The sequence below is a fragment of the Coregonus lavaretus genome (genome assembly GCF_964263955.1).
Source record: "Coregonus lavaretus genome assembly, contig: HAP1_SCAFFOLD_313, whole genome shotgun sequence".
NCBI lineage: Eukaryota > Metazoa > Chordata > Actinopteri > Salmoniformes > Salmonidae > Coregonus > Coregonus lavaretus.
The window spans coordinates 369642-384083 of NW_028159241.1; the positions used below are offsets into that span (position 1 = coordinate 369642).

Here is a 14442-nt window from a genome sequence, read left to right on the forward strand (position 1 = left end):
AGCATTATGAATACCTGGTAATGCCGTACGGTTTGATGAATGCTCCTTCTGTCTTCCAGTCCTTTGTGAACGAGGTGTTTCTGGACATGCTTGGTCGCGGTGTGGTGTTCTACATCGATGACATCCTGGTGTATTCCGCTACGCGTGCCAAGCATGTGTCCCTGGTTCACAAAGTGCTGGCCCGACTGTTGGAAAATGACCTTTATGCCAAGGCAGAGAAGTGTATGTTTTTCCAGCAGTCCGTCTCCTTCCTCGGATACCGCATTACCACCTCAGGTGTGGAGATGGAGGGAGATGGCATTTCAGCCGTGCGTAATTGGCCGACTCCAACCACGGTTAAGGTTGTGCAGCGCTTCCTTGGCTTCGCCAACTACTATCGGAGGTTTATCCGGGGCTTTGGCAAGGTCGCAGCTCCCATTACATCCCTGTTGAAGGGTGGGCCGTCCCGGCTCCGCTGGTCTGCTGGCCTTCAGCAAACTGCGGGGTCTGTTTACCTCAGCCTCGGTACTGGCCCACCCCGATCCATCACTACCATTCGTAAAGGTGGATGTGTCCGAGGTAGGGATAGGCGCTGTCCAATATCCACGCTCGGGCACGCCACCCAAGCTCTGCCCCTGTGCCTTCTTCTCTAAGAAGCTCAGCCCGGTGGAGCAGAACTACGACGTTGGTGATCGGGAGCTGTTGGCTGGTGTCCGAGCTTTGACCGTGTGGAGGAATTGGCTCGAAGATGCGAAACACCCTTTCCTCGTCTGGCCGGACCACCGTAACCTGGAGTACATCCGGGCAGCGAGGAGGCTGAATCCTCGCCAGGCCAGGTGGGCCCTATTCTTCACCCGGTTTGATTTTACACTGTCATACATTCCGGGTACGAAGAACGTGAAGGCAGACGTACTGTCCTGGCTGTATGACACAGAGGAGAGGCCCAGAGACAACACCCCCATACTCCCGGCCTCTTGCATTGTGGCCCCGGTAGTGTGGGCGATGTACGCGGATATAGAGCAGGCGTTACACACAGATCCATCTCCACCTCAGTGTCCAGCTGGAATGCGGTACGTGCCTGCTCTTATCCGTGATCGTCTGATCTCCTGGGCACACAAGTCACCCTCCTCTGGTCACACAGGTATCAGTGCGCTGCCTGATCGGAAAGTACTGGTGGCTTACCTTGGCTAAGGACATGAGGGTGTACGTCTCCTCTAGGGGTGCCAGAGGATATGTCCGACCGAGGTCCCCAGTTCACGTCCAAGGTTTGGAAGGCATCATGGAACGTCTGGGGGTCTCGGTCAGCCTGACCTCTGGGTTCCACCCTGAGGGCAGGTGGAATGGGTAAATCAGGATGTGGGTAGGTTCCTGCGGTCCTACTGCCAGGACTAATCGGTTCTGGCACCGTGGCACCAGAGCCAGACCGAGGCTCCTGAGGTGGATGACTGGTTTCGGCGCGCGGAGGAAACATGGGACGCTGCCCACATTCACCTCCAGCGTGACGTACGTCATCAGAAGGCCAACGCTGACCGTCACCGCAGTGAGGCCCCGGTCTTCGTACCGGGGGATTCGGGTCTGGCTCTCGATCCGGAATCTGCCCCTCCACCTGCCCTGCCGGAAGCTGAGCCCGCGGTTTGTGGGGCTGTCCAAAGTCCTGAGGAGAATCAACGACGTCACTTATAGGTTATTACTTCCCCCTGATTACCGTGTTAACCCCTTGTTTCATGTGTCTCTCCTCAGGCCGGTGGTGGTTGTTCCGCTCCAGGAGTCTGAGGTGCGGGAGGTTCCTCCACCTCCTCTGGACATCGAGGGGGCCCCGTCGGTTTCTGTCCGTTTCATCCTGGATTCGAGGCGTCTGGTGGGGGGCCTTCAGTACCTTGTGGAGTGGGAGGGGTACGGTCCGGAGGAATGGTACTGGGTCCCAGTGAGGGATATCCTCGATCCCTCCCTGTTGCAGGATTATTTTACCGTCGCCATCCGGCTCGCCCTGCTCCGCGTCCTCCTGTCCACCCCCGAGGCCGGGGTCGGCGCACTGCTGGAGCTGCGCGTCAAGGGGAGGGTACTGTCACGACTTCCGCCGAGGCTGCCTCCCCTCCTTGTCTTGTCTTGTCAATCACACACACCTGGTTCTTATCCCCTCATTAGACCGTGTATAAGTGTTCCCTCTGCCGCCCTTGTCTTTGTGGGTGATTGTTTATTTGTGAGAGTAGTGGAGCTCGGTGGAGCTACTCGTACCTTGTTATTGCCGGGGTAGATTTTCCCCTGTGCCTGTTTCGTTTGTCGCTATCCAGCGCTATTTGTGTACGACGGAATAAACTCTGCATTCGGTGATTACCCTCCTGCGCCTGCCTCCTTCTGTCACACTCATCACTAATGTAGTGTCTTGTCAACAATTAAATCTTAGTTTTCACCAAAATAAGTATATTTTTATACAAAATAGATATACCTTATTCTTATTCCACCGTACTTTTTACTGAGTGCATTCTGAAAATATTCAGACCCCTTGACTTTTTCCACATTTTGTTACGTTACAGCCTTACTCTAAAATGGTTTAAATAAAACAATTTCCTCATCAATATACACACAATACCCCATAATGACAAAGCAAAAACGGGTTTTTAGAAATGTAAGCAAATGTATAAAAAATTCCCCAGAAATATTACATTTACATAAGTATTCAGACGCTTTACTCAGTACTTTGTTAAAGCACATTTGGCAGCGATTACAGCCTTGAGTCTTCTTGGATATGACGCTACAAGCTTGGCACACCTGTATATTGGAAGTTTCTCCCATTCTTCTCTGCAGATCCTCTCAAGCTCTCTCAGGTTGGATGGGGAGCATCGCTGCACAGCTGTTTTCAGGTCTCTTGGCCAGTATGAAAAGAAAAATGTATGCACTCACTAACTGTAAGTCGCTCTGGATAAGGCCGTTTGCTAAATGACTAAAATGTAAATGTGAAATGTTCGATCAGTTTCAAGTTCGGGCTCTGGCTGGGCCACTCAAGGACATTCAGGTCTTAGGTCCTGAGAGCTCTGGAGCAGGTTTTCATCTCTCTGTACTTTGCTCCGTTCATCTTTCCCTCGATTCTGAATAGTCTCCTAGTGCCTGCCGCTGAAAAACATCCCCACAGCATGATGCTGCCACCACCATGCTTCACCGTAGGGATGGTGCCAGTTTTCCTCCAGACGTGATGCTTCGCATTCAGAGCTCAGAGTTTGTCAGAAGGCTGACCTGACAGGGTCACACACAGGACCAAGCAGGAGCAGGACCTCAGCATTTGGACCCTTTATTACAAATGGAGACACAGGAAGATGTTCAATACTGTTTTCAAGACAGAAACTCTTCTTGCAGAAAGGCTTTGCTATCGACATCTATCTACATAACACTGTACATCTTCTTGGCATTGATTTCAGCAGTTACAGTATTTTTGAACATACTGGTGATCATCTCCATCTCTCACTTCAAGCAGCTCCACACTCCAACCAACCTGCTCATCCTCTCTCTGGCTGTGGCAGATTTCCTGGTGGGACTGATTGTGATACCATTAATGACTGTAGCATTAATGGAGCCATGCTGGGATGTTGGGGAATATTTCTGTGTGTTTTATTTCTACATCACTTGTTTGTGTTCTTCTTTATCTGTGGGCAGTTTGGTCTTGATATCTATTGACCGTTATGTTGCTGTGTGTGATCCCTTAATGTACCACTCTAAAATAACAATAACAAGAATTATGTGTTGTATATCCATTACCTGGTGTTGTTGTATCATATACGATGCTGCTATTGTCAAAATCTTTGTAAATGTACAGGTACCCAGCAGGTGTTTGAAAGAATGTTTTATTGTAGAATAATAAAATTGGGTTAAAATCATTGGCCTTGTATTTTCAATGGTTGCCCCGTGCTCTTTTATTATAACACTTTATTTGACAATATTTGTGGTGGCCAGATCACAGGCCAGAAAGGTATTTTCAAAAGAGGCTGCCAGTGTGTCTGGTGTTAAAACTGTACAGGCAAATAAGTCAGAGAGAAAAGCAGCAAAAACTCTAGCTATTGTTGTTTTCACCTATCTAAGTTGTTGGATTCCATTTTTGTTGATACATATTTTTTGTGTGTGTGTGACAATTTATTATTGATCACCGGCTTTCTGCCACTTGTTAATTCCTTAATTAATCCAATAATTTATGCTTTCTTTTATCCATGGTTCAAAGTAACAGCTAAACATATTTTAACTCTGAAGTTAAGGCATGTATAGTTCCTATGTTTTTATTCCCTAGTTTAACATAGTTATGTTATACTGTTTTGTTGTAATTGCTTGTTTCATGTAACAATACACTGACATTATTCATCTCAGTGTTGTCGTCATACATACAGTGGGGAGAACAAGTATTTGATACACTGCCGATTTTGCAGATTTTCCTACTTACAAAGCATGTAGAGGTCTGTAATTTCTATCATAGGTACACTTCAACTGTGAGACACGGAATCTAAAACAAAAATCCAGAAAATCACATTGTATGATTTTTAAGTAATTAATTTGCATTTTATTGCATGACATAAGTATTTGATACATCAGAAAAGCAGAACTTAATATTTGGTACAGAAACCTTTGTTTGCAATTACAGAGATCATACGTTTCCTGTAGGTCTTGACCAGGTTTGCACACACTGCAGCAGGGATTTTGGCCCACTCCTCCATACAGACCTTCTCCAGATCCTTCAGGTTTCGGGGCTGTCGCTGGGCAATACGGACTTTCAGCTCCCTCCAAAGATTTTCTATTGGGTTCAGGTCTGGAGACTGGCTAGGCCACTCCAGGACCTTGAGATGCTTCTTACGGAGCCACTCCTTAGTTGCCCTGGCTGTGTGTTTCGGGTCGTTGTCATGCTGGAAGACCCAGCCACGACCCATCTTCAATGCTCTTACTGAGGGAAGGAGGTTGTTGGCCAAGATCTCACGATACATGGCCCCATCCATCCTCCCCTCAATACGGTGCAGTCATCCTGTCCCCTTTGCAGAAAAGCATTACCAAAGAATGATGTTTCCACCTCTATGCTTCACGGTTGGGATGGTGTTCTTGGGGTTGTACTCATCCTTCTTCTTCCTCCAAACACGGCGAGTGGAGTTTAGACCAAACAACTATATTTTTGTCTCATCAGACCACATGATCTTCTCCCATTCCTCCTCTGGATCATCCAGATGGTCATTGGCAAACTTCAGACGGACCTGGACATGCGCTGGCTTGAGCAGGGGGACCTTGCGTGCGCTGCAGGATTTTAATCCATGACGGTGTAGTGTGTTACTAATGGTTTTCTTTGAGACTGTGGTCCCAGCTCTCTTCAGGTCATTGACCAGGTCCTGCCGTGTAGTTCTGGGCTGATCCCTCACCTTCCTCATGATCATTGATGCCCCACGAGGTGAGATCTTGCATGGAGCCCCAGACCGAGGGTGATTGACCGTCATCTTGAACTTCTTCCATTTTCTAATAATTGCGCCAACAGTTGTTGCCTTCTCACCAAGCTGCTTGCCTATTGTTCTGTAGCCCATCCCAGCCTTGTGCAGGTCTACAATTTTATCCCTGATGTCCTTACACAGCTCTCTGGTCTTGGCCATTGTGGAGAGGTTGGAGTCTGTTTGATTGAGTGTGTGGACAGGTGTCTTTTATACAGGTAATGAGTTCAAACAGGTGCAGTTAATACAGGTAATGAGTGGAGAACAGGAGGGCTTCTTAAAGAAAAACTAACAGGTCTGTGAGAGCCGGAATTCTTACTGGTTGGTAGGTGATCAAATACTTATGTCATGCAATAAAATGCAAATTAATTACTCAAAAATCATACAATGTGATTTTCTGGATTTTCGTTTTAGATTCCGCCTCTCACAGTTGAAGTGTACCTATGATAAAAATTACAGACCTCTACATGCTTTGTAAGTAGGAAAACCTGCAAAATCGGCAGTGTATCAAATACTTGTTCTCCCCACTGTATATGTGGTGGTGATACAGAATGATTTGGATGGATTGGAATGGGATGACTTGGAGAAGGCATAAGCTTGTTTTATAAAATACATTGTAGTCATTTTGGTTTGTATATTCCAAATACCAACGTCTGTGGTTGTTCCATGTTTTTTAATGATAAATAGTATGTAAGTATTCATTTTGAGGATGTAATGTATCATTATGCACTGAGTGTACAAAACATTAGGAACAAGTTCTTAATATTGAATTGCACCCCCTTTCGCCATCAGAACAGCCTCAATTCGTCGGGGCGTGGACTCTACAAGGTGTCGAAAGCGTTCCACTGGGATGCTAGACTATATTGACTCCAATTCTTCCCACAGTTGCGTCAAGTTGGCTGGATGTCCTGTGGGTTGTGGACCATTCTTGATACACACGGGAAACTGTTGAGCGTGAAAAACCCAGCACCGTTGCAGTTCTTGACACACTCAAACCAATTCCCCTGGCACCAACTACCATACCCCTTTCAAAGGCACTTAAATACTTTGTCTTACCCATTCACCCTTTGAATTGCACACATACACAATCTATGTCTCAATTGTCTCAAGGCTTAAAAATCCTTCTTTAACCTGTCTCCTCACCTTCATCTACACTGATTGAAGTGGATTTAACAGGTGACATCAATAAGGGATTATACATTTCACCTTGATTCACCTTGTCAGTCTAAATCATGTTCTGTACACTCAGTGTATATGTTGTTTAACATCCCCCTCTAGTGGCTCAAATAAGACACAACGCCTTCAACAAGCGCAGTAAATATGAAATATACAATACTGCATGATATCAGATAACGTCCAAGTCTAACTCAATGGTGTATTGCAGTAAGTAGTTGATGGTCAAATGTAAGAATATGCGTTACACTTTATAATACTCTTTAGAACACACGTGTCAAACTCATTCCACGGAGGGCCGAGTGTCTGCGGGTTTTCGCTCCTCCCTTGGACTTGATTGATGAATTAAGGTCAGTAATTAGTAAATAACTCCCCTCACCTGGTTGTCTAGGTCTAAATTTACAGGAAAAACCAAAAACCAGCAGACACTAGGCCCTCCATGGAATGAGTTTGACACCCCTGCTTTAGAAGTAAACCATTTGGAAGGCATTTACAGTTTGCTCACCATTTACATTTTAGTAATTTAGCATTTACAGTTAGTGAGTGCATACATAATTTATTTTTCATACTGGCCCCCCGTGGGAATCGAACCCACAACCCTGGCATTGCTAACGCCATGCTCTACCAACTGAGCTACGTCCCAGCCGGCCATTCCCTCCCCTACCCTGGACGACGCTGGGCCAATTGTGCGCCGCCCCATGGGTCTCCCGGTCGCGGCCGGCTACGACAGAGCCTGGATTCGAACCAGGATCTCTAGACCATTGCTCCACTCGGGAGGTTATTATTAATAATTACGCCCACATTTGATAAATGTTAGTAAGCTGTAGGTATTCTCACATTTTTAAATAACTACTACAGCATATGCATTAATTATTCAACACAACAGCGCAGGAGACTGCAGCAGACACTTTAACCTCAACATATTGGTTACTTTTTGTAAACTTTAAGTTAATTTAGTAAATATTTGGTTAAGGGCTTGGGTTCCCCCGGTTGGTAATTTGACCATGATTATTACAAGATTAGACTGCTGGCTATACTAATTTACAAATCTATTTTTTAAAAACTGATATAACAAGGGAAAAACTGATGATGCACAATTTTCACCTTGATTCACCTTGTCAGTCTAAATCATGTTCTGTACACTCAGTGTATATGTTGTTTAACATCCCCCTCTAGTGGCTGAAATAAGACACAACACCTTCAACAAGCGCAGTAAATATGAAATATACAATACTGCATGATATCAGATAACGTCCAAGTCTAACTCAATGGTGTATTGTAGTAAGTAGTTGATGGTCAAATGTATGAATATGCAATTATGTGTAATGCTTTATATTAATGTTTAGTAATAAACGATTTGTAAGGCATTTACAGTTTGCTCACCATTTATTAATTATTATGCCCACATTTGCTAAATGTTAGTAAGCTGTAGGTATTCTCACATTTAGAAATAACTACTACAGCATATGCATTAATTATTCAACACAACAGCGCAGGAGACTGCAGCAGACACTTTAACCTCAACATATTGGTTACTTTTTTGTAACTTTTTTTATTTTTTTAACTTAAGTTAATTTAGTAAATATTTTCTTAACTCTATTTTCTGAAAAATGCATTGTTGGTTAAGGGCTTGTAAGTAAGCATTTCACGGTAAGGCCCACGCCTGTTGTATTCGGCGAATGTGACAAATACAATTTTATTTTATTTTATTTGATATGAACACTACCAGTACTCTCCCTACCACTACTCTCACAACATCACTGCTGCCAGGTCAGGGGTCAGGGGTCACGCCAGAGCAGCTCCCTCCAGGTCAGGGGTCACGCCAGAGCAGCTCCCTCTGACGCTGTAGAGTCTGAATGAATATAGAGATCGGGTAACACTTTATAATAACACCTAGTAGTAAAGTATTTATAATGGATTAGTAAATAGTTTATTCATCATTCATTTATCATTACTCCCACATTTGTTTTATCAAGCTAGTTATTCAAACATTTAGAAACAACTTTTATAGTATGTAATAATGATTTATAAGATCATTCATAAGATGTTTAATAAATGTCCTTATAAACCATTTACAAATCATTAAAGTATTTTTGCAGACCCTAATCTAAAGTGAGGACTATTCATACTTTCTTAATACTTTATAAATGTTTTGAGTGACCAGTGTAATTTCTCACAAAAAGATGGACATGCCATTGGTAGCCATTCCAGCAGTACCTGATGCTCCTTAAGGTCTCAAAATGACCTAGAACATATCAATGGTTAAACAATAAGCACACAACACAGAGGATGTTAAAGGAAATATATGAACATTTTATTCCAAAACAGTCACACTGTTGTAGTAGTGTGCTGAAAGTGGTAACGTGTTTTGTCTGAAAATGCTAACATTCGTGTTTGTTGGCAGTGACTACTTAAACCAAAGGGTGGATTGTAGTCACTCATTAGAGCAGTTCTTAGACTGCTTACAGGGTAAGGGAACCAATATCTAAATACATAATTTACATTTACATTTACGTCATTTAGCAGACGCTCTTATCCAGAGCGACATAACTGAACATTATGTTTAAAGGGTTACTCCCTTTAATACACCACAAGTGAAGTTGTCCAAATTCTTATGGCTTCTTCAAATGGGGGGACTAGATACATAAGGTGTTCTAATTTACAAATGAAAAATACCCTCAAATAAAAGGTGGCATTCTATAATGTCGCCTCATATTAAACTTTTGATGTCAAATCCAAAAATGATTTGTACATGGTACAGGCTCTAAAGAAGGTAACTCAGCCATCTACACTGCCATCAGCAACGCAGCCAAGGAGTACAAAACTAAACTTAAGAATGGGAAACATAGTAATAGCTTACATAGAACAGATCTACCGCTTCTTAGACCTGCTTTCAATGAGAATGACAGCTCTATAACTCATATTTCTATGTGGATTTGGACGGGTCACCCAAAAAGTTACATATTGCAGCTTTAAATAGTAAATATTTTATTCATAATTTATCATTAAACACACATTTATTTATAGTAAGCTTGTTATTCACACATTTATAAACAACTTTTGTAGTGTTCATACCCAGTATGTTGAGGTTGAAGTGTTTGCTGCGGTCTCCTGCGCTGTTGTGTTTAATAATTCATGCATAGAGTAGTTATTTATAAATGTGAAAATACCTAGCTTACTAACATTTAACAAATGTGGGAGAAATGATTAATAAATGGTGAGCAAACTGTAAAGGCCTTACAAATGGTTTATTACGGAACACTATAAAGTGTTACCCATTATTGCATATTCTTGCATTTTACCCTCAACTACTTACACAATACACCATTGAGATAAGACTTGGACGTTATCTGATATCATGCATTATTGTACATTTCAACTTTACCACTCTTGATGAAGGCATTGTGTCACAATTGAGCCACTAGAGGGAGATGTTAAACAACATATAGAATGAATCTTGACGTCCTCGGAATGTACTATTGGAATACTTCCTTTTTATCATTAAATAACATGGAACAACCACAGACTTTGGTATTTGGAATATACAACCCTAAATGACTACAATGTATTTTATAAAACAAGCTTATGCCTTCATATGCCTTCTCCAAGTCATTCCATTCCAATCCATCCAAATAATTCTGTATCACCACCACATGTATCTATGATGACAACACTGAGATGAATAATGTCAGTGTATTGTTACATGAAAGAAGCAATTACAACAAATGTATTACAAAACATATCAAACCTATGTGTGTCATATTTAGGAATAAAAGCATAGGAACTATGAACATCTTAACTTCAAAGTTAAAATAAGTTTAGCTGTTACTTTGAACCATGGATAAAATAAAGCATAAATTATTGGATTAATTAAGGAATTAGCAAGTGGCAGACAGCTGATGATAAATAATGATAAATTGTCAATGAAAAAAAAAAGTACATAAAAATAAAATGGAATCCAACAACTTAGATAGGTGAAAACAACAATAGCTAGAGTTTTTGCTGCTTTTCTCTCTGACTTATTTGCCTGTACAGTTTTAACACCAGACACACTGGCAGCCTCTTTTGAAAATACCTTTCTGGCCTGTGATCTGGCCACCACAAATATTTTCAAATAAAGTGTTATAATAATAGAGCACGGGGCAACCATTGTAATTACAAAGTCAATTCTATTACCCAAGACTGACCCTTCTACAATAAAACATTCTTTCAAACACCTGCTGGGTACCTGTACATTTACAAATATTTTTGCAATAGCAGCATCGTATATGATACAAAAACACCAGGTAATGGATATACAATACATAATTCTTGTTATTGTTATTTTAGAGTGGTACATTAAGGGATCACACACAGCAACATAACGGTCAATAGATATCAAGACCAAACTGCCCACAGATAAAGAAGAACACAAACAAGTGATATAGAAATAAAACCCACAGAAATATTCCCCAAAATTCCAGCATGGTTCCATTAATGCTACATTCGTCAATGGTATCACAATCAGTCCCACCAGGAGATCTGCCACAGCCAGAGAGAGGATGAGCAGGTTGGTTGGAGTGTGGAGCTGCTTGAAGTGAGAGATGGAGATGATCACCAGCATGTTCAAAAATACTGTAACTGCTGAAATCAATGAGAAGAAGATGTACAGTGTTATGTAGATAGATGTCGATAGCAAAGCCTTTCTGCAAGAAGAGTTTCTGTCTTGAAAACAGTATTGAACATCTTCCTGTGTCTCCATTTGTAATAAAGGGTCCAAATGCTGAGGTCCTGCTCCTGCTTGGTCCTGTGTGTGACCCTGTCAGGTCAGCCTTCTGACAAACTCTGAGCTCTGCCTCTCTATTTATCCCTGAATGACTGACACACACTCCCCTCCCCAGCGTCTCTCTGCACACTCACACACACACACACACACACACACACACACACACACACACACACACACACACAAGCCCACAAATGAACAAATGGCTGGATAAACAAATGATTTGTCAAAACATGATGTAATGTATTACAAGTTTGTATGTTGCTATGGCCACCTAGCCTGTCCTTCACTCTTACTGATAGTTAGAGATGAGAGAAAAAGGTACGTTTTATCAACTGAGGATTTAAAAGGGGAAAATATAGTATGGGTGATGATTTGGTCACCCAAAGGCTATTTTACATGGGAAACAGGAGAACTGTTCAAGACTAACTGTTTTGATTGATGTCAGTGCTCAGATTGGACCATAATCCACAGCCTCAGGAGACATAGCCTCAGAAGCCGAGACTCCAAACAGAGGTTGTGTTTCTGATAAATGTTCTGACTTGCAACAAGCTAGCTATCATAAGACACAAAACTAACGGTGAGTGTAAGCAGCCAGCCAGCACCTCCCCTTCAAACCCCATCCTTAAACTCCTCCATCCTTCCAGTCGAGAGAACGAAACAAGATTTGGAAGGAAGGCCTTGAGAAACTACAGGACAGATCACGGCATATGTCATTTGGCCAGTGCATAAGAAAATTGATAGTCAGGCAGTTGATGAGATGGCATATCTTTATGGTGGATGCACTAATGGCATTCCATAGGAACATTACATAGACTTGTAAAAATGTCCATCTAAACTGAATTATGAAGTAATTATTCAGGTTGATGGAGCCAGTCACATTGTAGGGGACACATAATATTTGGCAGACATCACCCTACAGTATTCTGACCCAGTCATCCCCCTTGATGTTTTTCAGCCAGCCTGCTACCTTGAGAGTAATGCCCCATGTAACCTCTCACCATTACCAATAATAGGGGAGGTTAGCAGTTTTGGGGAGGTATGATCTTTGACCCTCTGTAACTTCCTCACTCATCACCCTGAGGACCAACCTGTATAGTCTACCACCCCCTCTCTCATTAGCACCACCAGCTGTAGAGAGTTTTCTCCCTAATTGTCTAATTGTGTTCCCCGTACCCTGTGTGAACTTGTCCATTCCCTTTGTGTGATTATTCTGATGAAGGCCATTGAAGGCTGAAACGTTTACCTCTTAACCTTGCTTAAATAAAACAAATCATTTTTAATGGCGAGGAAGTGTTGTGCCTTTTCCTTTGCAATGATGATTATATTTTTTGCACCTCGACTCACGTTGGTTGGGCACACTCCTCTTCTTTCGATACAGTCATTATTTCTCAGCTTCATCAAGGTTGTCAAACATTTGATTAGATTTTTATTTTTATAAATCTAGTTAGTTGCTGTTCTGTCATATTCCAGAGGGTCCTGTTTGCGCTACGATACCATATACTTTATTGTCCATTTACATGGAAATTCATTTAGAGACGTCAGCATAGAAATACACAAACACAACCCAATATATAACATGACGTAGGGAAAACTGGAACATTAGTACACAAGTCACACATTAACATATTCACATATTGGAAACATACAGGGCTCTGACATAATGACACTTATATCACTCTACCAATGAAAGATGTCAACCACACACTCAAATACATCTACTACATTTAGATTTTATTTTTATTTTTTACTTTTATTTCTACAGGGTGGGTCACCATTGAGACCAGGGTCTCATTTGCAAGGAAGCCCTGTGAACATGAACATACAATAAATACAACAATATTAATCAAAACAAACACAATTCTCAAAAACTGGCCTAGCGGTTAAAATGTTGGGCCAATAATTGAAAGGTTGCTGGTTCGAGTCCACGAGCCAACTAGGTGAAAAATATGTTAACGTGCCCAAGGCACTTAACCCTAATTGTTCTCTGGATAAGAGCGTCTGTTAAATGACAGACCAAAAATATATTATTTCACCTCTGCATGATTCCTAAAGAGCATATTACATCAGCAAAACTCAACCTGTTACTGGGACTATATTGTCTCTACCGTGTAAGTGAACAACTCTTCAATGATATTAGTTTGACTTGTTTAAGTTTCTCACATCGAGGGTCCTGTTATTACTTGTAGTAATCATGGTCAAATTACCAACAGGGGTACCCCATTGATTTTGTTAGGCACTCTAACTCAGATATCATATTCAAAACTGCAAACATTTCTCTTCACCCTAAGACAAAATGAGTAGAATTGCAGGAAACTTGCTTTAAAACTGCAACATTTTCTTTACTTCCCATGGCAAAATGTGTAGAATTGCAAGAATTTACAGTGCATTCGGAAAGTATTCAGACCCCTTGACTTTTTTCACATTTTGTTACGTTACAGCCTTATTTTAAAATTGATTAAATTGTTTTTTCCTCCTCATCAATCTACACACAATACCCCATAATGACAAAGCAAAAACAGGATTTTTTTTTTTTTTTTATGTATAAAAATATAGAAATAGAAATATCACATTTATATAAGTATTCAGACTCTTTACTCAGTACTTTGTTGAAGCACCTTTGGCAGCGATTACAGCCTCGAGTCTTCTTGGGTATGACGCTACAAGCTTGGCACACCTGTATTTGGGGAGTTTCTCCCATTCTTCTCTGAGATCCTCTCAAGCTCTGTCAGGTTGGATGGGGAGAATCGCTGCACAGCTATTTTCAAGTCTCTCCAGAGATGTTAGATCGGGTTCAAGTCTGGGGTCTGGCTGGGCCACTCAAGGACATTCAGAGACTTGTCCCAAAGCCACTCCTGCGTTGTCTTGGCTGTGTGCTTAGGGTCGTTGTCCAGTTGGAAGGTGAACCTTCGCCCCAGTCTGAGGTCCTGAGCGCTCTGGAGCAGGTTTTCATCAAGGATCGCTCTGTACTTTGCTCCGTTCATCTTTCCCTTGATCCTGACAGCTGAGTTCCAGAAATCAGACAGGGAAGCTATTCTGAAGTTGCCCATACCTGTATTCCAGCTGTCTCTTCAGATGTAG

General features: G+C 42.0%; 1 protein-coding gene and 1 pseudogene across 2 annotated transcripts; one reads left to right on the top strand and one right to left on the bottom strand.

The window, feature by feature from the left end:
- Window positions 1–3274: 3274 nt before the first annotated feature.
- On the top strand, window positions 3275–4230 carry LOC311123136 (trace amine-associated receptor 13c-like; annotated as a pseudogene). Its single transcript has one exon. The product of its transcript is annotated as a trace amine-associated receptor 13c-like (transcript).
- Window positions 4231–10380: 6150 nt separating this feature from the next.
- LOC311123127 (trace amine-associated receptor 13c-like) lies at window positions 10381–11337 on the bottom strand (the record flags this gene model as incomplete). The annotated part of the gene is made up of 1 exon (XM_084197400.1): window positions 10381–11337. One exon carries the CDS (start codon window positions 11335–11337, stop codon window positions 10381–10383), a length of 957 nt encoding a protein of 318 aa, XP_084053526.1.
- Between the last annotated feature and the right edge of the window lie 3105 nt (window positions 11338–14442).